The following is a 23,613-nucleotide window of genomic DNA, read 5'->3' as shown; positions in this document are numbered from 1 at the left end:
AATTTTGTTTCTTTTCATGGCTGAGTAATATTCCATTGTATATATGGGCCACATCTTTATCCATTCATCTCATGATGAACACTTAGGTTGCTTCCATGTCCTGGTTATTGTAAAGAGAGCTGCAATGAACATTTTGATACATGACTCTTTGAATTATGGTTTTCTCAGGGTATATGCCCAGTAGTGGGACTGCTGTGTTGTATGGTAGTTCTATTTTTAGTTTTTTTTTTTTTTCGGTATGCGGGCCTCTCACTGTTGTGGCCTCTCCCGTTGTAGAGCACAGGCTCCAGACGTGCAGGCTCAGTGGCCATGGCTCACAGGCCCAGCCGCTCCACGGCATGTGGGATCCTCCCAGACCGGGGCATGAACCCGTGTCCCCTGCATCAGCAGACGGACTCTCAACCACTGTGCCACCAGGGAAGCCCTATTTTTAGTTTTTTAAGGAACCTCCATACTGTTCTCCATAGTGGCTGTATCAATTTATATTCCCACCAACAGTGCAAGAGGGTTCCCTTTCTCCACACCCTCTCCAGCATTTATTGTTTGTAGATTTATTGATGATGGCCATTCTGACTGGTGTAAGATGATATCTCATTTTAGTTTTGATTTGCATTTCTCTAATGATTAATGATGTTGAGCATTCTTTCATGTGTTTGTTGGCAATCTGTATATCTTCTTTGGAAAAATGTCTATTTAGGTCTTCTGTCCATTTTTGGATTGGGCTGTTTGTTTTTTTGATATTGAGCTACATGAGCTGCTTGTAAATTTTGCAGATTAATCCTTTGTCAGTTGCTTCATTTGCAAATATTTTCTCCCATTCTGAGGGTTGTCTTTTAGTCTTCTTTATGGTTTCCTTTGCTGTGCAAAAGTTTTGACGTTTCATTAGGTCCTATTTTTTTATTTTTGTTTTTATTTCCATTTCCCTAGAAGGTGGGTCGAAAAGGATCTTGCTGTGATATATGTCATAGAGTGTTCTGCCTATGTTTTCCTCTAAGAGTTTTATAGTGGCTGGCCTTACATTTAGGTCTTTAATCCATTTTGAGTTTATTTTGTGTATGGTAATAGGGAGTGTTCTAATTTCATTCTTTTACCTGTAGCTGTCCAATTTTCCCAGAACCACTTATTGAAGAGGCTGTCTTTTCTCCACTGTATATTCTTGCCTCCTTTATCAAAGATAAGGTGACCATATGTGCGTGGGTTTATCTCTGGGCTTTCTATCCTGTTCCATTGATCTATCTTTCTGTTTTTGTGCCAGTACCATACTGTCTTGATTACTGTAGCTTTGTAGTATAGTCTGAAGTCAGGGAGCCTGATTCCTCCAGGTCCGTTTTTCGTTCTCAAGATTGCTTTGGCTATTTGGGGTCTTTCGTGTTTCCATACAAATTGTGAAATTTTTTGTTCTAGTTCTGTGAAAAATGCCAGTAGTAGTTTGATAGGGATTGCATTGAATCTGTAGTGTGGTTTGGGTAGTACGGTCACTTTGACAATGTTGATTCTACCAAACCAAGAACATGGTATATCTCTCCATCTATTTGTATCATCTTTAATTTCTTTCATCAGTGTCTTATAATTTTCTGTATACAGGTCTTTTGTCTCCTTAGGTAGGTTTATTCCTAGATATTTTATTCTCTTTGTTGAAATGGTAAATGGGAGTGTTTTCTTAATTTCATTTTCAGATTTTTCATCATTAGTGGATAGGAATGCAAGAGATTTCTCTGCATTAATTTTGTATCCTGCTACTATACCAAATTCATTGATTTGCTCTGGTAGTTTTCTGGTAGCATCCTTAGGATTCTCTATATATAGTATCATGTCATCTGCAAACAGTGTCAGCTTTACTTCTTCTTTTCCGATTGGATTCCTTTTCTTTCTTTTTCTTCTCTGATTGCTGTGGCTAAAACTTCCAAAGCTACGTTGAATAATAGTGGTGAGAGTGGGCAACCTTGTCTTGTTCCTGATCTTAGTGGAAATGGTTTCAGTTTTTCACCATTGAGGACAATGTTGGCTATTTGTTTGTCATATATAGTCTTTATTATGTTGAGGTAAGTTCCCTCTATGCCTACACTCTGGAGGGTTTTTATCATAAATTGGCGTCAAATTTTGTCAAAAGCTTTCTCTGCATTTATTGAGATGATCATATGGTTTTTCTCCTTCAATTTGTTAATATGGTTTAACACATTGATTGATTTGAGTATATTAAAGAATCCTTGCATTCCTGGGATAAACCCCATTTGATCATGGTGTATGATCCTTTTAATGTGCTGTTGGATTCTGTTTGCTAGTATTTTGTTGAGGATTTTTGCATCTATGTTAATCAGTGATATTGGCCTGTAGTTTTCTTTCTTTGTGACCTCTTTGTCTGGTTTTGGTATCCGGGTGATGGTGGCCTCGTAGAATGAGTTTGGGAGTGTTCCTCCCTCTGCTATATTTTGGAAGTGTTTGAGAAGGATAGATGTTAGCTCTTTTCTAAATGTTTGATAAAATTCACCTGTGAAGCCATCTGGTCCTGGGCTTTTGTTTGTTGGAAGATTTTTAATCACAGTTTCAATTTCAGTGCTTGGGATTGGTCTGTTCATATTTCCTATTTCTTCCTGGTTCAGTCTCGGAAGGTTGTGCATTTCTAAGAATTTGTCCATTTCTTCCAGGTAGTCCATTTTATTGGCATATAGTTGCTTGTAGTAATCTCTCATGATCCTTTGTATTTCTTCAGTGTCAGTTGTTACTTCTCCTTTTTCATTTCTAATTCTATTGATTTGAGTCTTCTCCCTTTTTTTCTTGATGAGTCTGGCTAATGGTTTATCAATTTTGTTTATCTTCTCAAAGAAACCTCCTTTAGTTTTATTGATCTTTGCTATCGTTTCCTTCATTTCTTTTTCATTTATTTCTGATCTCATCTTTATGATTTCTTTCCTTCTGCTAAGTTTGGGGGTTTTTGTTCTTCTTTCTCTGATTGCTTTAGGTGCAAGGTTAGGTTGTTTATTTGAGATGTTTCTTGTTTCTTAAGGTAGGGTTGTAGTGCTATAAACTTCTCTCTTAGAACTGCTTTTGCTGCATCCCATAGGTTTTGGGTCATCATGTTTTCATTGTCATTTTTTTCTAGGTAGTTTTTGATTTCCTCTTTTATTTCTTCAGTGATCTCTTGGTTATTAAGTAGTGTATTGTTTAGTCTCCACGTTTTTGTATTTTTTACAGATTTGATATCTAGTCTCATAGCATTGTGGTCAGAAAAGATACTTGATACGATTTCAATTTTCTTAAATTTACCAAGGCTTGATTTGTGACCCAAGATATGATCTATCCTGGAGAATGTTCCAGGAACACTTGAGAACAATGTGTATTCTGTTGTTTTTGGATGGAATGTCGTATAAATATCAATTAAGTCAATCTTGTTTAATGTATCATTTAAAGTTTGTGTTTCCTTATTTATTTGTATTTTGGATGATCTGTCCATTGGTGAAACTGGGGTGTTAAAGTCCCCTACTATGAATGTGTTATTGTTGATTTCCCCTTTTATGGCTGTTAGCATTTGCCTTATGTATTGAGGTGCTCCTATGTTAGGTGCATAAATATTTACAATTTTTATATCTTCTTCTTGGATTGATCCCTTGATCATTATGTAGTCTCCTTCTTTGTCTCTTGTAATAGTCTTTGTTTTAAAGTCTATTTTGTCTGATATGAGAATTGTTACTCCAGCTTTCTTTTGATTTCCATTTGCATGGAATATCTTTTTCCATCCCCTCACTTTCAGTCTGTATGTGTCCCTAGGTCTGAAGCGGGTCTTTTGTAGACAGCATATATATGGGTCTTGTTTTTGTTTCCATTCAGCCAGTCTATGTCTTTTGGTTGGAGCATTTAATCCATTTACATTTAAGGCACTTATAGATATATATGTTCCTATTACCGTTTTCTTTATTGTTTTGGTTTTGTTATTGTAAGTCTTTTCCTTCTCTTGTGTTTCCTGCCTAGAGAAGTTCCCTGCCTAGAGAAGTTCCTTTAGAATTTGTTGTAAAGTGGGTTTGGTGGTGCTGTATTCTCTTAGCTTTTGCTTGTCTGTAAAGGTTTTAATTTATCCATCAAATCTGAATGAGATCTTTGCTGGGTAGAGTAATCTTGGTTGTAGGTTTTTGCCTTTCATCACTTTAAATATGTCCTGCCACTCCCTTCTGGCTTGCAAAGTTTCTCCTGAAAGATCAGCTGTTAACCTTATGGGGATTCCCTTGTCTGTTATTTTTCCCTTGCTGCTTTTAATATTTTTTGTTTGTATTTAATTTTTGATAGTTTGATTAATATGTGTCTTGGCGTGTTTCTCCTTGGATTTATCCTGTATGGGACTCTCTGTGCTTCCTGGACTTGATTAACTATTCCTTACCCATATTAGGGAAGTTTTCAACTATAATCTCTTCAAATATTTTCTCAGTCCCTTTCTTTTTCTCTTCTTCTTCTGGGACCTGTATAATTCGAATGTTGGTGCTAGATTCTTATACCTCACTTGTATAGAACTTATATATGATCATGGCTTGTTTTCTTCTCTGTATCTCCAACACTGTAAGTTCAGAGAGTGAAACCTATCTGTGCCTTTTTGGCTCAGAGTAAGAAATATTTATTGAAGGAATAAAACAAAGAGTTTTCATTGGACAATTTTAGGAATCATCAGTGGTAAAGTCTTAAGAATGGACTAGATTTCAAGAAGTGAGATGAAAAAAGATCAAAGAATCAAAGATACAATTTTCTTAAAATACCAAAAAGAGGTAGGAAAGGAAACAAACTTAACAGGTATGAAATTAGCCAGGGGACCAGGACCAACAGTTCAGAATGCATGAGGGGGAGTTTCCAGAAGAAAGAAATGGTCAACAGTGTCAAAAGTTATAAAGAAGTGAATTAGGGGGAGGAGTGAAAATGTATGACTAAACATTATCTTCAATTGTGAGTTTGAAGTTCTTCCTTTTTTTTAAAATTCTCTAAGTGGTTCAAGTTTTATACTCTGATTGTGAATTTCTAAATCTCATTGGTGACACCATGTTTTATCACTGGAAACCATTTTCTTCAACATTTTACTTTTTCCTGTTTATCTTGGAACATCAGAACAATTGACAAGTCTTTCTGCTATCATCACTTAAAAACATAGTATAATCCTATAGAAATGTTGATCAATGTCAAGTTGTCTTTCAAAATGAGTGTCTTTACCCAAATTTAACTCTTTAGTCGCCAGTGTTTTTCTTTTGGTAAGTCAAATCTCTAACTTTTAAAACATTTTCATCAGTCCCGGGATGACCAGATGATGGTTTTGTGCATCAAAAGAGCACAAACACTAGATTCTTTAAACCTTTAATATGTATCAGGAAAAATAAACAGATTTATACATCTTGTGGGTCAATATATATTCTCATATTTGTCAACATTTTAAATGTATTCCATTGAGACTTGTTTAACTAGTCACAAATTTTGGCACACATTTTTTGTTCTATAAAAGATCTTCATTCTGATAGGGAAATTGACACTAATGATGAGAATGCTTAATAATAACAAACATAATATCAACAAAAATATATACTTGTGAGCCAGTACATTTGTGCCAGGAATTGTGCTAAGCATTTTATATTTATTTCCCTCAATGCTTACAACAATCCCACAAGGTTATTATAAATCCTTTTTGATGATGAGAAACTGAGTTTTAATTCAGAAGTAAGTTTGTTAATTTGTCCATGGTTATACTATCAGTAAGTAGTAGAGCCAGGACTTCAAATCAGATCAACATATTCCAAAAGTTCTAACAGATAAGCCTTAAATCCTAGGATTTAAAATAAATGAAATAACATAAAATGTTATTCAGTATTTTAAATTAATAATTCAACGATGGAATTTCTTGCTGCACAAAAAATCATTTAGTTTACAGAAGATTCATCATATGATTCCAATGGTGAGCCCCTCTAGGATCTTAAGATTCTGGTATATATTTCCTTGAATACCATTATATGTATATAATCTACTCACAGAGACTAAACACTCAATGATGATTAAAAAATAGTGAATTTATCTACGCCTTTATGATATAATTCAGTTAACAATTTTGACCTACCAAAATTTTTCAATGGGCCCCCTCAATTACATGAATGAAGTAGAATCAAATAATTAAGAAATTTTGGAACTAGAAGGGATTTTAGAAATACAGGAGTCCACTCTTATTTTACCTGTAAGAAAAGCAAGTCCCAGAAAGGTTAAGTGACTTGCTCAAAGTCATACATTGCTGGGCTTTGCTGGCATTTGGATCTAAGATGCTTGACACATTGAGGTCCTGCCAGCAATAGCACTGTTTTTTTTTTTTTTTCCCTGTAAAAAGGCAATATCAGTAGAAAAGATATTAAAATTCAGAAATGTGACATTCAGGTTGGAAAGATATTTGTCTCCAAATTACAATTCACCATTTGACATATATATTTACTTATTTATTTTTCTTTTTTCTGTATCTCAACCACTGTAACTGCACTGTCCAATATAGTAGCCCTTTGCCACATGTGGTTATTTAAATTAAAATTAATAAAGTTAAAAATTCGATTCCTCAGTCACACTAGCCACATTTCAAGTGCTCAAAGGTCCTCAAAGTACTAGAGCTACTGCATATGACAGTGCAGATATGGAACATTTCTCTCTTCTCAGAAAGTTGTTGGGCACTGCTGCTTTAGAACGCCAGTTCCATGAGACAGGGATTCTCATTTGTTTGTTTTCTGATGTATCCCCCACGGAGAACGGTGCCTCGCAAATAGTAAACCTCAACAAATTTTTGTTGAATGACTATTTCTGAGAGTGATTTTTGTACAGCCCTATGAAGTTTCCAATCATATATATGGCAACGCATTTTTTTGGTATTGGCTTATGTCCAAAAAGGGAATATCTGTGACAAAATGGCTGTAAAATAATGAGATGCAGTTTGGCAAAAGAAGTAAACATTGTACCAAAAAGCCCGATATACTGCTAACTTAAATTGAGTAAGACAGCACAGTGTTCACTATGTAAATTTTTCTTGATTTGGGAAGGAGAATGAATTTCTTCTTTGCCAGAGATTTTGAATTTGTTAATTTCCTTTGTCCTACAAAGGTAGAAAATAATTGGAAAAGACATATATCCCAGGACATGGTCATAATTCAAAGTCAAAAGAAAATAATATATTTTTCATTGTGTTTCACTGGATTTCAAATAATAATTTAAATACTTTAACAGTGTAATTAACACAATAGAGATTTACTACAGTCTTCTTCTTTACGATTTCAGCTATAAGACTCCTATCATTTACTCAATGTAGAACTTAATTCTCTTTATGCAGCTGAAGTCCTTCTCATGTTTTCATATTGATATCATTAAATAAAAGTCAAATTCTACATATGAAATATTTTACAAAGACAAAATTACTGGGAAAGGACATGCTAAATAGCATTTATTCTGAAAAACAGAACATGTAAGGAAGAGTAAGTGCAGTATGTTTAAAATATAGGTACCTTGGTTATATGGGGGGGATACAGTACATTTATTTTCAGTACATGAGTAAATGTCCCAACAACATGTTTTTTTTTTTCTGCTCAAATGCTTGCTGACTTTTCCCTATCTGAAAAGTGAAGAATAGTCTTCTCAAGATTTGCCTATCCTTAACATCCATTGTTTTTCATTTTATCATGTATAGTAAGAACTATACATTCAGTATTAACAAAGAATAATCTCATATACTGAATAACCAGAAGAATAAAATATCTGTACTTTCATTTACATATATAATTAACTAATAATGTCTTTATCCAGTCACAAATAAAATTCCTGTTCTATGCAAACTTTAAAAATACAGAAATAAAAAAAGAAATCACTTATAATCCTATCAGCCAGAAATAAAGGATAAGTCCCTTACAGTCTTTTTGGGGTGTGTGTGTGTGTGTGTGTGTGTGTGTGTGTGTGTGTGCGCGTGCATGCGCATGTTGGGGGGGGTGTGGAGTGGAGGAACTGAGTTTGTACAGTGATATATGGTAAAGGTGACATACCACACAGGTTTGTGCCTTTTTTACATTTGGTAATAGATCATAAATATTCTGTCATATCAATAAATTTAATCCTATAACATACCTTTTAATAGCTGCATACTATTTCACCCTTTGGATATACTATAATTTATTTAACCACTCATTCATCTATTATTGGACAAATATCTTCGAGACTTTCAGTAGAATGGTCAGATGCAGTGTGGTTTTAGAATGTCAAAATCAGCTTTAGAATATAAAATGGTCAACAGCATTCACTGTGTTACCTCAATTCACACACCTGTTTATAGAGTTTCAGGAATGGTGAGAAATTCCAATTCTATAGGGTCAATAAATCAATAGTTTATTCTTGGTGTCACTCATTAACAGTCTCTATATTTCTGGCTGTCTTGGTTTTCTTAGCATAGCGTTGTATGAACACTGTGAATTTTTCAGATTAAACATTTTATCTATGAGAAGGATAAAGACCTCCAGTTTATGGATACTTCAACACCACCAACCTATTCTGACAGTTGAACCAATTCTGGTGTAATTTCTATATTTCATGTGTTCTCTCATAGATATTTATTCTTTGCAACATTGCAGATTTTTGTAATTTTACTTTGCTTTCATAATTTTAGATACTATTACCCTTTCTTGCATTTTTTGGGCATAGTGATTTGATACCATGTCCCAAATACCCAGTCCATAAATATATAAACAGTATAAGTAAGCCATTGTGGATTTAGTTCAGACCCATGAAAACCAAATCAGAAGTACTTAAAAATTATAGTCTAATCATTAGTAATTATAAATTCTGGAGAAGCTGTTTATTAAAGGATTGTCTTTTACATATTCAAAATGACTAGTCAACACCACTGAAGAAGTTAATAGCATACTTTTTATTTTCTTAGATACAATATACCAATAAAAGAAAATTTTATTAGTTTATGATCATTTAAAATAGACTAAATAAAAACTTTAACATTTGTTTTTATATACATCATTCCAATTAATCACAAAAATAGCTTTTCCAATTCTACTTTAATGACTACATAATGAAATTGAAGAAACGTTTTGTTGTTTGAAAAGGTCATGCTACTAAATAGTTAATAGTGTAAACATTGTTTTAGGAAATATTTAACAGTTTGCTCAAAATTCTTTAAAAAATAGTATAAATGTAAATTATTATAAATTTGAAAGACAGATGTTTGGATTAATGAAGCTTAACTATATATGGGGAGGGGGGCAAAAAAGGGCCACTCATAGAAGAGTACAATTGTTTTAAAATATACTTAGGTAAAGACTGTTTAAAACTCTTGAGGAAAAAGAACCTGTATCATAACTCTTTATTACCTTTAACTTTTTAATTGCCTCTTTTAAAAATCCAAAGGTTGTCTTAAAAAATTTTTCAAACAACCTAGATTTACAATTCCACGTTTCTACCACTAACCCATTCTTCCTAAAAGTATCTTTCATTTTGTCAGTTTCTTTAGGTGTGGAACTTAGTATCTTATACATAGCAGGCATTTCAACACTGTCAGATGGATGCAATTACAATAACTCTATGAGATTTTCATTATTCATATGCAATAAATGGAATCAGAAAAATTCTCACATGCTTGTACAAGAAATTCACATTTCCCTAATGGAGATTTTCACAAACCTCTTATATCTACGAAATACATAAAGCTATGAATGGAATGTCTGAAACACCATGAAGACTGCAATGAAAGATACAACTTTCTGTCCTTAGAAAAGGAAATTTAAAAGACTCAGGCACCTATAAGTAGATCTGACTGTCAATACATATAGGTTCACCCACAGAGAAAATAAAACTCCCATATATTGAAACCCTTGGCATCCGTGCACTTCTTTTTCCTATTTCATGCCATGTTTCCCTGGCCCTATGTACTGAATGCATTTTCAGTCTGAAGGAGAAAACTCCTCCAGCTGCTAATGTGAGGACTTCTAGCCCTGTAACCATGAGATGACCCAGCACTGCTGCCTGCTTAGAGTTCTCCCCTGGGGGTGGATGTGGGTGCTGGCACTCTTTGCTGTGCATTAGAAGCAGAGAACACCAGCAATTGGGACACTTCAAGGACACTGCATAATTTCAGTAAGAGTTAGGAGAGGAGAAGGAAAACTCCATTTCTATCAAATGTACTATCAAAGTAAGCACAGCTTTCTTGTTCCATTTTTTGGTCAGGAAGGAAGTGGAAATTTTAAAAAAATGAAAAAGATTTTATTGTGATAAAAATAATAAACCAGGGTTTACTTTAAATCTGGGAAAATGATGTATACAAAAACAAAGAAAGTGACAAAACAATCATCTTGACATTAATATTCCATATGGTTAAGCATTTAATTTCTTCTTGTGTTACTTATATATGTATATATATACACACACACATGCACGTTGTCTCTATTCTAAACCTAAACTATAAGCTACCTGCAAGTAAAAATTGTGCTTTATTCTCTTTAGCAAATAAGTATTTATGTTATTGATAAACTATCTGAGGACGAAAGTCTGTGAAATCGCAGAGCTCTTGTAGATAAAGGTAGTTGGATGATCTATTGTTAACTATTAATAGATCTAACCCTTCTAGAAGCAGCTAATTATATGCTTGATATGCCACTATAATTGGGCAAAATTGGTATGTTACAGCCATGTTATTGTAACTATATAATATAAAAATAAGCTTAAGTATGTTCATAGAAAATTTTATTGCCATCCTTCACAGTATAATCTGCATTTACCAAAATTATATATATTTTGAAAGGTAGCTTCAAAGTATATGGTAGACTCCAAGGGTCAGCAAACTTTTTTCTGTTAAGATCTAGACAGTAAATATTTCAGGGTTGCAGGCCACCTATGGTCTCCATCATGATCACTCAAATCTGCTATTGCAGTGTAAAAGAAGCCATAGACAATACATACATGAATGAATGTGGCAGCGTTCCAATAAAATTTTATTTACAAAAAGTCAGCCAAACTATGGACTATAGTTTGCCAACCCTTAATGTAGGTTATACATCACTAGAAGTAGCATAAAATGGGATGAAGAATAATTTAATATTTTTATAGGAGAGAAATATATGTGACATTTTCAAGATCTTTATTGACTCTTAAAAAAAAAAAACAACAAAAAAACCACCAAACTTAAATAGCACACACAAATCTTACCTGGTTAGGTATCCTCAGTGGGGGCCTTGGACCTCCAGGGTACCGAGGTGACATAAAAGGCTATTGAAGTAAAACAAACAAATAAACAAAACAAAAAAACAATGTAAAATACAGATCTGAAAATAAACTGCTTTTAAGAATTTCTGAATTATACAAAACATAAATCAAATTTACTTATGTGGCTGATTTCAGTAGAATAAAAGCTTTTAAGAAAAATTACCATCCTATTTTTTATTTTGTAGAATATCTGGAAAAATTCCAAAGAAATCATAAAAAAATCGAAGATGACTAAAGTAACTAGCAAAAAAAAAATTTTAATGCTATCTAATTGGCAAAAAGTAAGACTAAGACATTTAGGCAATTGAATCTTAGTAAAGACTTCAGGAAGAGGATCACTGGCTACATTATTATACAAACTGGATTCTGAATTACCCAATTCAGTTATCACTTTCCTCTAATAATTTTGACTGAATTACCCAATTCGGTTATAATTTTCCTCTAATAATTTTAAAGTTGCCAAATTTCTTCATCTTTTCTTTTGTAGTTCCGTTTAAAATGGTAAAGAAATTTCTTTTCCAAGGGACATTTGTGGTTAGGAGAGCTTTGGCTTTCTTTCATTAAGGGTTTGTTATAATTCAAAATCGATTATAAATTTTAAAATTGAAATTTCTTTGCATATTTTGAGCCTAGCAGACTATGAGGTGTGTACTTTTTTTAATAACCATTTTTTATTGAAGTATAATTAACAATGTTGCATTAGTTTCAGGTGTACAGCAAAGTGATTCCATTATATATATACATATACACACACAGACATATATATATATATATATAAATATAGACACATATATATATATTCTTTTTTTAAAAATTTTTATTGGAGTATAGTTGATTTACAATGTTGTGGTAGTTTCAGGTGCACAGCAAAGTGAATCTGTTATACATATACATATATCCACTCTTTTTTAAGATTCTTTTCCTATATAGCCCATTACAGCATATTTAGTAGAGTCCCTGTGCTATACAGTAAGTCCGTGTTAGTTATCTATTTTTTTTTACATCTTTATTGGAGTATAATTGCTTTACAATGGTGTGTTATTTCTGCTTTATAACAAAGTGAATCAGTTATATATATACATATGTTCTCATGTCTCTTCCCTCTTGCGTCTCCCTCCCTCCCACTATTCTTTTTCATATTATTTTCCATTATAGGTTATTACAAAATATTGAATATAGTTCCCTGTGCTATACAGCAAGTCCTGGTTGTTTATCTATTTTATATATAGTAGTGTGTATATGTTATATTTTAAATTTATTTCCTCTTGTATGCCCTCCTCCAGAAGTCCAGAAGAAAAAAAATGGCCTTCTATTAAAACTCAAGTCAATTTATCTTGTTAGATGAATCAGAGGCTGCCAAGATGTGCTGATTCTGTCAGTCCTGAAACTGTCTGAAAAATATGCTAAAAGTATCATTTAGTGATTGTCCAATGATGAGGGGAAGGAGAATATTTTTGATCACTCAGATTTGGGCACAATTTTTATTTTTAAGTTTATTCCTAAAATTATTCAAAATTCTATTTTTATAGAAAAATATAATTTTGTTTAATTATACATAATTACATGTAATATAAGCAAATTATCAACTCTAAAGGGTTGAATATTAAGTAAAATATTAAGAATGAATTAATATAAATTAAGAATCAATTTACCAAAGGCTTGGGCAAGCCAAATCTATAGTACTTTACATAATTAAATTCCACATTTATAATGAATTTTCTAAAAATATTTTTAGAAATTAGGCCTGCAGTTCTAGGGCTATTTTAAAAGCAGCAGCTGAAAAATAAAATTCTAGCAAATTTATGTGCTATAGACTTTTCTATAATATCTTTTGGAGGGTCTGACAAACCAAGAAGAACTTTAGAATTAAACAATTTGAGTTTTTACTTGCTGTGTTCTTATATGTTAACATATTCCTAGGAGATCATTTTAAATGGACAGAAACAGTAGATTATTCAGGTAATAGTGTCACCTTCAGCTGATAAAACTTAAGTGGATTTTCCAGTTTAAACATTTAAAAAATGTTTAGTTTTCACACATTTGATTAAAGTTGACTCTCATCATTTCTGAAGCTCTACTCTAAATTGGATTAATTAGTTAACTATACTGTCAACTGGGAAGCTCATCCCAAAACTCACACTCCCTCTGCTACTTTTCTAACCACCTAATTTCGTTTATGAAACTGTCTTATAAATTCTGGACTCACTTAAAAAATTTAATAATTAAATATCGTGTCATTGATTTTGGAATGGTTGCCTTTCTTTCACAAAGTGATGTTTTATGACATAGTCACTAAGCCCAAGTACAATATCAATTTAGTGTTTGAGACATGGAGACATAAAAATAGGTTACTAATAATTCCTGTCTATAATAAAATCACTTCAAAATGGAATACAAGGTAGAAAGTGTTAAAACACTACTAAATACTGATAACCTTGAAATGTACCTTATTTGAAACAGGGCATTTGAGATTTGTATGTTCCTCTGAATGTAAAATAATGTAATAGTGTTAATATAAATGGACTATTTGAAAAGAGAAAATTTTTCTCGAATCAATGGCATTGTGAATAAATGTATTTTAACAGGACTGTTGTATTCTCCTATCTGACCATGAGGCCCCATCAAGGGACTACTAAAAGGGAGAGGCAGTGCATGTGGTAGTTGTGAACCTGTAGTCCCCTATGGAATAAGATTGCGAGAGAGACAGAGTCTCTTTTTAATTTATTTCCTCTTGTTTGCCCTCCTCCAGAAGTTCAAAATTTTTTTTAGCCAAAAAAAAAGAAAGAAAACCACTTCTATTTATCAATCTATAGCTATACAATTAAAGCAAAAAATAACAAAAATCTAGTTTAGATAAAAAACTACTACTTTTCCCTAAAATATAAACATTATTATGGTTAAAGCATTTTAATATCAAATTAGTGCTGTTATAAGCTCTTAATATTCAGAGTGATTCTTAAGATATCTGGTTAACCACCTAGGTCCTCAGCTGCCTACTTGTTGAGGTATAGACACAGCAACAGAACCCAAAAGAGTTTTCATGTTAGCAAATGAGAATATTCTACTAATATTCTGTATTTCACTATTCAGAAGTCAATATGCTTTCAAATATAATTTAAGGTATTACAACAAGTTTAAATTCTTTTATGGTAAAATGCTAATCTAAGAGATTACATACTGATATTATAAAGTATACTTACTGATATTATAAAGTACATCTATCGACAGACCTTCAGTACTCTCTGTGTTGATAACCTGGGAAGAACAGGTTCCTCAAAAGAGCCCTTAGCTATGAAAGTACGCTTACTCTTAATATTTGGGGAAAATTTTTTTAATAGTTTGGGCATCAAAATATGTGCTTGAGGGTGTCAGAATGATGAATCAATATTTTAAATGGAAAAAGCCTTCCCCTTGAAAAATGGGCTAAAAAGTTATTTATAATGTGTGTGGACAAAACATTTGACTGGGAGTCAAAGGCCTGGATTCTAGTTTTTGCACCACCACTAATTAGCAGAGGGCCCCTAAATTAAAAGCCTTTCAGGGCTTTAGTTTTCCCAACCTTAAAATGAGAGAGTTGGACAAGATGATCTCAGCAGTCTCTTGGGAAATAATAATTTAAAACCCCCATGATACTGAATGTCAATATTATGACATGGTATGAGTGTGTTTTGTGTTTGGTAATTGCAATCATTGTTGGTTTTGTTGTGGTCATCCATTTACAATGCTTGGTGTCAGTTTATTTACCTCTTGTAAAAATAAAATACAGTGTGTGTGTGAAAAAAATAAAAAATAAAAAAACAAAAAAAATATTAATGCTAGTAGAATAGGTAGTTTAACTCTACAATTTCCAGTTACTTGGAATATTTTTACTTCTTTTTAATATTTCATAAAAGGTCATTTAAAATATAGTTTATACTAATTTGTATTATTTCCTAATTTTGAATCTGCATCTACATAGTGGTCAATTGGTATAATAAAGAATAATACTTGATTCTTTAAAAAAAAAAAAACACCATGATTCCATGTTAATTATTTCCAGCATTACCCTTAAGTATAAAGATTAGCATACTGTAAATAGCTATAAATATTTGAAGTGTGTGTGGGTGATATCAGTCTGTGTTCCTAAGGCACAAGCTATCTTTATCAAGGAGCTAGAGAAGCTTATTCCCATGCTTTCCAGAGAAAAAGAAAAACTTAGGTAAAGAAAAAAAATACTCCAACAATGATGCCCTTTGTTCAGATCAAAGGCCAATAGAATAAAAAAGCTGCACTTACTGATTAAAAGGCATGCTAGAGATTTGTTCATTCAACAAATATTTATTAAGCACCCACAAAGGCACTGTTCTAGATGGTGGGACATATCGGTGAACAAAGCAGATGAAGATCACTGCCCTCTGCTTAGGATTTTTCAAGGTTCACAGTCTTGTAATTAATAGGAGAAACAATGTTCTGGAAAAACTATTTTCTACAGTCCACTAATCTGGAAGAAATAAAACATTCTCTTCACCAAATGGCAAATATCAATGAAAACCCAAAGAAAATAATATTTCAATCTGGTGCCTTCCCTCAGAAGTCATATTACATCATCCCTACTTGACAGAACATGTAGTGCTATGAATGACTAAAAATCAAGGCTAGACTTTTAAAAAAGTTTTCCAAATTAGGCAAAACTCATGGACAAAGGTTCTTTATAATACACAAGATAAACTGAGTAGCACAGTTAGTACCCTGACATATGGAAATACATTTATAGGCATAAATTCTCATTTCTACATGTTTCAGTTATCTACTTAGAATGAATGGGATAAACCAAAGTGCAAGCAATAAAAACGTATACAAAGCCAGAAAATCAATAAATATTTGATGACTAAATGAAAGGAAAAAAACTCTAATAGAAATATAAACTAAATGTCCAGCCCATTTCCTCCAAGTAGTCTTTTAGAGAAAAAAATCACACTCATTTAGAATCATAATTTATTTCAGAATGAACATCATTCAGTCTTAAAGGATTATTATTTTCCATTATATCAAGAATTATTCATGAAATATTAAACTTCTGCTTTCCTAAAAGAGAGATTTTCCTTTATTCTTTGCCATTTCTGCTAGTGGAAAGTAGTAGTCTCCCTCTTCTTATTTCATCTTCATAAACTGTTAGTGCTTTATCTCAATTCTCTAAGATTTAGAAGGAAGAAGTTCTTTCTCATCTTTCCTTCTCTGAAGATCCCAGACCCCACCAATGGAATTATTTTATAAATAATTTACCCATTCTGAAATTACAGGTGATAAGAACCATTTAAAGCCCTAACTTCTTTTCACATATATATATGATCAAACTGTACATCTTAAATGACACATTGCTCAAATGTTAACTTTACTAATATTTTCTAACATTTTAATAGTTTCCAGAAAGCATAAATATGATTTATCAATACCACAATTTTTCTTGAGATAACTCAGTATTCTCCTTTCTATGCCAAGTAAACATCTACTAATCCTCCAGGGGCCGGAATGTCACTTCCTCTTTAAGGAGTCTCTATAGGCTCCTTTCCCTCCATTTCCTGAGCACTTTGTCACACTATTCTCATAGAGGATTCAGCACACTGCAGCGTAATGTGTGCCTTGATATGAAGGGAACCCACTTCAGAGGAAAGGACATGAAACCAGATCAAACAAGTACCTTAATGTCATGGTAATCAATCCATAAAATAAAACTGATATTTCTAAGAATCCTTAAAATTGATGGCAGCAGTGTATAAATCACCCTATATCTTATTTTAAAGATTTCAACATGGCTTTAGAAACTCTTTAAATCTTGGTCTTTAAGAGCAGGTCGATAATAAAGAAAATTTAAAGTCACTAAAAAGTAAAATCTTCTTTAAAATGCCAATTTTATACTTAAGCATTTTCTATATACTACATTTTATTTTATGAGCACAATTTAGAACAAATCAATGATGAAAAGAATAATACTAAGTTCTTTAGAATGAACAAATGTAACATTTAGGACAGTTTACATTCTGAAAATTTAGAAGTCTGAGATATGTTCTACAATTTAAAGTAACTGAACTTTTTCGAGTACAAAACTGTTCATGTGAAATTTGCTTCTATTTTTGAAAAAACAGTAGTTTTTAAATGACATAGAAATACACAATTACCAAGTTTGAGAAAACATGAACTTACAAAACAGTCTAAAAAAGAAATACACACTTAAAAAAATGACTTCACAAAACTACTCAAGTGAAGTTTTTACAAGTTCTGTATTGTACAATTATAATAAAATCTGACTTATAGAATTTTATTCCAATATACCTTTTTGACACATTTTACAGCAAAAAGATTGTAGAGTTAACTAGGTCAACCTCCTTATTTTATGTAAAAGAAAACCAAAGACCAAATTCCTTAACTGCCACTTTAGTTTTCTTAGAGCTGTATAACATCTGACTATAGTAATACCTTTATAGAATAAAGGCAGGTACACATACTTCATTCTTATGACTAACTGACCATAAATAAATTGCCTGACTTGGCATTTCCTCCTAGGCACCCCCAGCAACCTTGCAACCATTCACTTAATGTAGAATTCTTTACCTTTGTTACCACACAACCATGAAAAGCTGAAAAGACAGTGGTATTTCAGGTAATCAGGTTAATTTGCACATAAAACACTAATTAGCATGTGCTCTTGATTCACCGGATGAAAAGAAATTCAACAACTGAAATATAAAATAAATTTAGTAAGCTCTATCTCTCTCTTCTTGAATATTTTTGGTAGAGTTTTGATAATATATGTTGTCTTTAGTTCATTTATTTTTATTTTTAAGTCAAATACCGGAAGGGAATAGAAGATGGGTTAGGAATGGTGGTACATGGATGTGGTATTATTAGAAGAGTATTATCATTGTAATCAAGCTGTTCATTATAATGTGACAACTTGTAATGAGGTTCTGGAGGAAGGGAAGGAAGCAGTTAGCACATTCTAAGAGAGAATGTACAGAGTCGCATTCAATAAATACTTGGCTGTTTCCATAGCTGGGTCATTGATTGAGTGAGTGAACAACATTGATGGAAGACTCTATAAACCAACAAAAGGTGTAATAAAGTTTGGTTCTCTTGTATAAAATCTCACCTGGCCAATTTATGTGTCTTGTTAAAAATAGGTAGCATCTATTGATATTGCAAAGGGTAAGGCACAGTTCTGGCATAGTGTATCTGGTTGTCTAATGAGAAAATGCTTATATGTATAGAGGGGAAAATTCAGCTTGCTTATATAGGATAAATTATGTCTTCTAGAGCAGCAGTCTCCAACCTTTTTGGCAGCAGGGACCAGTTTCATGGAAGACAATTTTTCCAAGGACCAGGGGGTGGGGGAGTTGGGGGGGGTAGAAGGATGGTTTTGGGATGATTCAAGGGCATTACATTTACTGTGCACTTTATTTCTATTATTATTACCTTGTAATATATAATGAAGTAATTTTTTTTTATACAAGTCACCATAATGCAGAATCAGTGGGAGCCCTGAGCTTGTTTTCACTTGCCACTCACTGATGAGGTTTTGATATGAGTCTGCAAGCAACTGATTTATTATGGTCTCTGTGCAGTCAAACCTCTCTGCTAATGATAATCTGTATTTGCAGCCGCTCCCCAGTGCCAGCATCACTGCCTCAGTTCCACCTCAGATCATCAGGCATTAGATTCTCACAAGGAGCATGCAACCTAGATCCCTCGCATGCACAGTTCACAGTAGGGTTCACACTCCTATGAGAATCTAATGCCACTGCTGACCTGACAGGGGGCGGAGCTCAGGCGGTGATGAGAGAGATGGGGAGCGGCTGTAAATACAGATGAAGCTTCGTTTGCTCACCCGTGGCTCACCTCCTGCTGTGCAGCCTGGTTCCCTGGGGGTTGGTGACCCCTGTTCTAGAGGACCTAATAAAAGTAGGTAAAGAACAAAGTGTTGGAGATCCCAAGATGATACTGAGTTATAATTACAATATCTACATCAACAACGTATGAGAGAATTTATGATTTAGATGACTAAGAAGGTCTTGTACTCTCTCCTACTGCTTTCAGGTTTCTGTATTTCTGGGGCGTCAGGGATGAAAATAGTGATTCTTAGGCAGTTTTACAAAGTAACAGTATTTAATAACCACTTTTTGGTATTGAAGGATGTCAGGTTAATTTATGTATGATTTGGAGAAAAAAAAAGTATGATAACTTCCCAATTTTTTTCTAAAGCAGAGGCCAGCCATGAGAACTGCCAGTAATTCAATATAGCAGGGCATTTCAACTGTTTGTCTAATATAGTGCCAGGTGTACACATGAGACCCTGGTCTTCTTAGATATAAATACATTCAAAGAGCCATAATCCTCAGGTCTCAGAAACATGTTTTAGCTTACATATTTTCTTTCCATTAAGAGGCTCAGCATTTGAGTAACATCATATTGTCTTTACCACATAACCATCTTTAGTCTAAAAATCTGTAAGATAAAATGGTTATTTGCTAAAAAGTAATTTACTTCCATCAACATTTAGGCAAAAACACAAGATACAAAGTGATACATAGCTAGGAAAAATATCGGTTATCTTCAGTAATTATATTAATTACATAAAGATCAAATATCTACGTTTCTTGATCCTGTGCAGATATGACTTTAGACAGATATAATCTTTCTTCTGATATTTTTCACATACTGTTTTAGGCAGACACAGGGAATAATACACAATTCTGTGTCATAAAAATTATGACAGAATCTTTCAAGGGAAAAACTTCTCTTGAACATAATTTTTTTAAATGATAAATATGGAAGATTATAATTATTTATAGTCTTGTAAATATAGTCATGTTCACTATGAGATTTTACCCCAAGCATAAACATTCTCTTAAAAATTAAACATTACTTTTTATTCATTCTGGGTCCAGATTTTTAGTTAGTCCAGTTCTCTTTACATGATTCTCCTACATAGATTTCTATTCTCTATTTTGCTATTCAAAATCTCACTTAGAAGTAAATCTTTTTTTCCTTAATTGTGATAAGAGTTGAAGTCATATGGCTATCAATAATATATAATATTGACAGTATTATTTTGAAAAAAGCATCACAAAAAGTGTTGTGACTTGTACATTCATTTCTGCCATTGTTCATACAGTAGGACTGTTGACATGTTTTTATTTTTATAATTCCATGAGATGCTTCATAAGTTTTCTATAGAAGAGTAATGAAGCATAAATTATACATCAAATGAATTTCGTTAAAGTTACTTTACAATTCATATATCTTAATTTGTTCAGTTTCTTTTCTGTTTTTCAGGAAAATCTCCATCAGACATTACTGACACCCCAGTGGATAAGACACTCTTGATTAACACATTTTAATTCCAACTAGTATTAAACTAATTTAGCTCACAAAATGACATACTTGTGCTAGCAATTCTGCTGATAAGCATAAATATGTAGTTTATCTTCCATACATCTTAGATATTCTATCATCAACAACACTTAACTAAAATAACGCATATCAAATATCTGTAAAGTATGAACAGATCAGGTTTCCTAGATGTTGTTTTGGCAAGGCTAATCCAATTCAGCACAGAGTTATGAGCAGGTTGATTCTTCTGATATGGATTTAGTCTAAGCATTAAAATTGCTCATTTCTATTATGGGCCTTTTCAAAAAGATGAGACTATTTCTCAAGCCTTCATTACCATGTATCAGATACTGGCTCGTGGCAATGGACTTGTGGATTGTGAATGGGGACTATGCTGCCTTCTGGTCTAATCAACTACAGAAGTTTGAAAAACATTCTATAAAAAACTTTAATGATTTGTTTTAGATCAGTTTATATTCACAAATACACACAGACCCTTTTTTTTTTTTTTTTTGGTGTCTGTGGGACAAGTAGCTGGAGTCCTGCGTAAGCTGAATCTCGCTCTGTGCTGCCTCCCATCACTGACTAAAGTCACAAGGACAGATCAACCCACATTAGTAGTATATTAAAAAAAAACACTATGGGTATGAAAATCAATATGTGAGGTTTATAATTGAGGAAAAGTATTGGGCTAACTCAATAAAAAAAGAAGCAAAAACAATAATTTTTTAAAACTACTCTTAATTTTTCATTGAAGAATGCAAAAACATTCCCCTCTTCCCCAACCTTTTCCCTATTTTATATTCATGCTTCCACATAAACTTGTTCTAGATGAGAGGGTGGGAGACAAGCACTTTAATTTACCTAAATGTACCATTAGGTTAAAAAAAAAAAAAAAGCTACTTTGTTCTGGTACCCTTCTGGTATCTTCATATGCTAGGTAAGTTTCTACTGATAAAGCAGTAGTCTTTTCAAATTCATAAGCAGCGATAACATTTGTTAAAGAAACCTGCCTATGGGCTTGGTCTCTGATACAAGTGGCAGATTATATATATTTTTACTTTCTTTAAAATGAAATGTTACACTTCATATTCACTTGGTTACTTACCTGCAAACATGAAGTCTAAAGTTACTCAACTCAAGTCTGAACTGTATAATCTTTTCTACTCAACAGATTTTAACAGAAATTATTAATGCCCCAGAAGTCTGTTTTGAAACTACAGCTTACTAATTTGACTAATGCTAAAAAGTATGAAAATAAGCAAGATGAGAGAATTCAAATTGCACAAAGTGATTTCTCCATCTCCAATTAAGATGCATTTTGAACCACGTGTCTTAAATAGATACAGAATAAATGTACAGAATAAAACTAAGACAAATTTGAGTGGAGAAAATATTACTAATGTTAAAGGTATTTGCAATGTCAGATTATTTGTAGAATATAAAAATGACAGAAAACAGGTAGTAGTCACATTTGCAGGCATTCTTAGTAAGTAACTCTATTTTACTCTTTCTTGATAAGCATCCTACTGTGTACAAAGAATATCCGATTACTCTATTCCTTGGCATTATGTCTTATACCTGATTGTTGGGTATAACAGATGGCACCTGGCAATTGCCTATACTCTCTGTCCACAAGTGCCAGCAGAGCAGTTTTCTTTGTCCCTCCGCAGGAATGAACAGTTTATAATAGCCAACACTTCACTCCCAGCAGCATTTCTTTGACCTCCCCAGCTTCTCTCTCCAGCTACTGCCTCATCCTCACTTTCCCTTTACAGCAAAACTCTTTGAAACTCTGAAAGAGTTGGACACACTCGTTGTCTGCAATTTCTCTCTTCCTACTTTATCATGAATTTACTTTTATGCGGCTGTCACCCCCATCACTCCACCTGGCCTTATCAAAGTCATCAGTGACCACCTCGTTAGGTCCAGTGGTCAGTTGTCAGTCCTCAACTAATTTGAACTATCAGCAGCATTTGACACAGCTATCATTCCTCACTTCCCTGCATTTTTCTTCTTGGCTTCCAGGCTCCCACATTGCCTGGTTTTCTTCCAAACTCATGTGCTCCTTCTTCCCATTCTTCTTGCTGGTTCCTCCTCATCTTCCTGCCTTCTTAAAAACAGAACCCTGGGATCCTTGAGCTTCTTGTCTCTCTCTCTACTCATTACCTGGGTGATGTCATCCAGGCTCACAGCTTTCAATATTATCTGTATGCTAATAACTCCCAAATGCGTCTAGTCCAAGCCTCAAGCATAAAACTCCAGATCTGATACCGTGCTCCCTACTCGACATCTCATGAATATCTAATAGCCATCTTAATCTTAACAAGTTTAAACTTAAGCTTCTGATTGTCCCCTCATACCTCCTCTTGCAGTTTTACCTATATAACACGGGTAAATGTCAGCTCTGTTCTTTCAGCTGAACAGGCCAAAAGACTTGCGGTCACCCTTGATTTGTCTTTTCCTCTCACAACACATATCCAAACCATCGCCAAAATCTGTTGGCTCTAACTTCAAAATATATCTAGAATCCAGTCACTTCTCACCACTGTTACCAGCCTTGTTTGAGCCATAATATTCTCTTGTAAAGTTTTGCAGTGACATCCAAATTGGTCTCCCTGCTTCCACCTTTCCCTCCTACAGATGAATCTCAACATAACAGCCAGAAAGACCCTGCTAAAACCCTGCACTCAGAACAAAACCCCAAATCCCTACAATGACTTACAAAATTCTACTTGACGTGGCTTTCTCCTGCCTACGACTTCATATCTAATTGCTCTCCCCAGCCGACAATCCACTATAGTTACTCAGGCATTCTCTTTGTCCCTGGAAAAAGCTGGTCATGCACTGAACTCAAGGGCTTTATACTTGCTTGTCCCTCAGCCTAGAACACTTCCTTCAGACACCAGATGCTTGTTCCCTCACTTCCTTCAAGTCTTTACTTAAATGGCATCTTCCTGATGAGTCCTTCTGTGGCCACCCCATCCAGAACTTCCTCAACACTGC

At 33.5% G+C, this 23,613-nt stretch overlaps 1 protein-coding gene across 3 annotated transcripts in view; it reads right to left on the bottom strand.

Annotated features, from left to right (window-relative positions):
- Positions 1-23,613, bottom strand: part of SSBP2 (single stranded DNA binding protein 2) — a gene marked incomplete at its 3' end in the record, with an annotated part of 295,732 nt that overhangs the window by 54,497 nt on the left and 217,622 nt on the right. For all 3 annotated transcript variants that reach the window (XM_082837009.1, XM_082837010.1, XM_082837008.1), the window contains exon 6: positions 11,185-11,244. In XM_082837009.1, coding sequence (XP_082693135.1) covers positions 11,185-11,244 — 60 coding nt within the window. The remainder of the gene's footprint in view (positions 1-11,184; positions 11,245-23,613) is intronic.

Source organism: Leucopleurus acutus (genome assembly GCF_964270905.1).
Source record: "Leucopleurus acutus genome assembly, chromosome: 3".
NCBI classification, from domain to species: Eukaryota; Metazoa; Chordata; class Mammalia; order Artiodactyla; family Delphinidae; genus Leucopleurus; species Leucopleurus acutus.
This window is presented reverse-complemented; position numbering and strand designations above follow the sequence as displayed.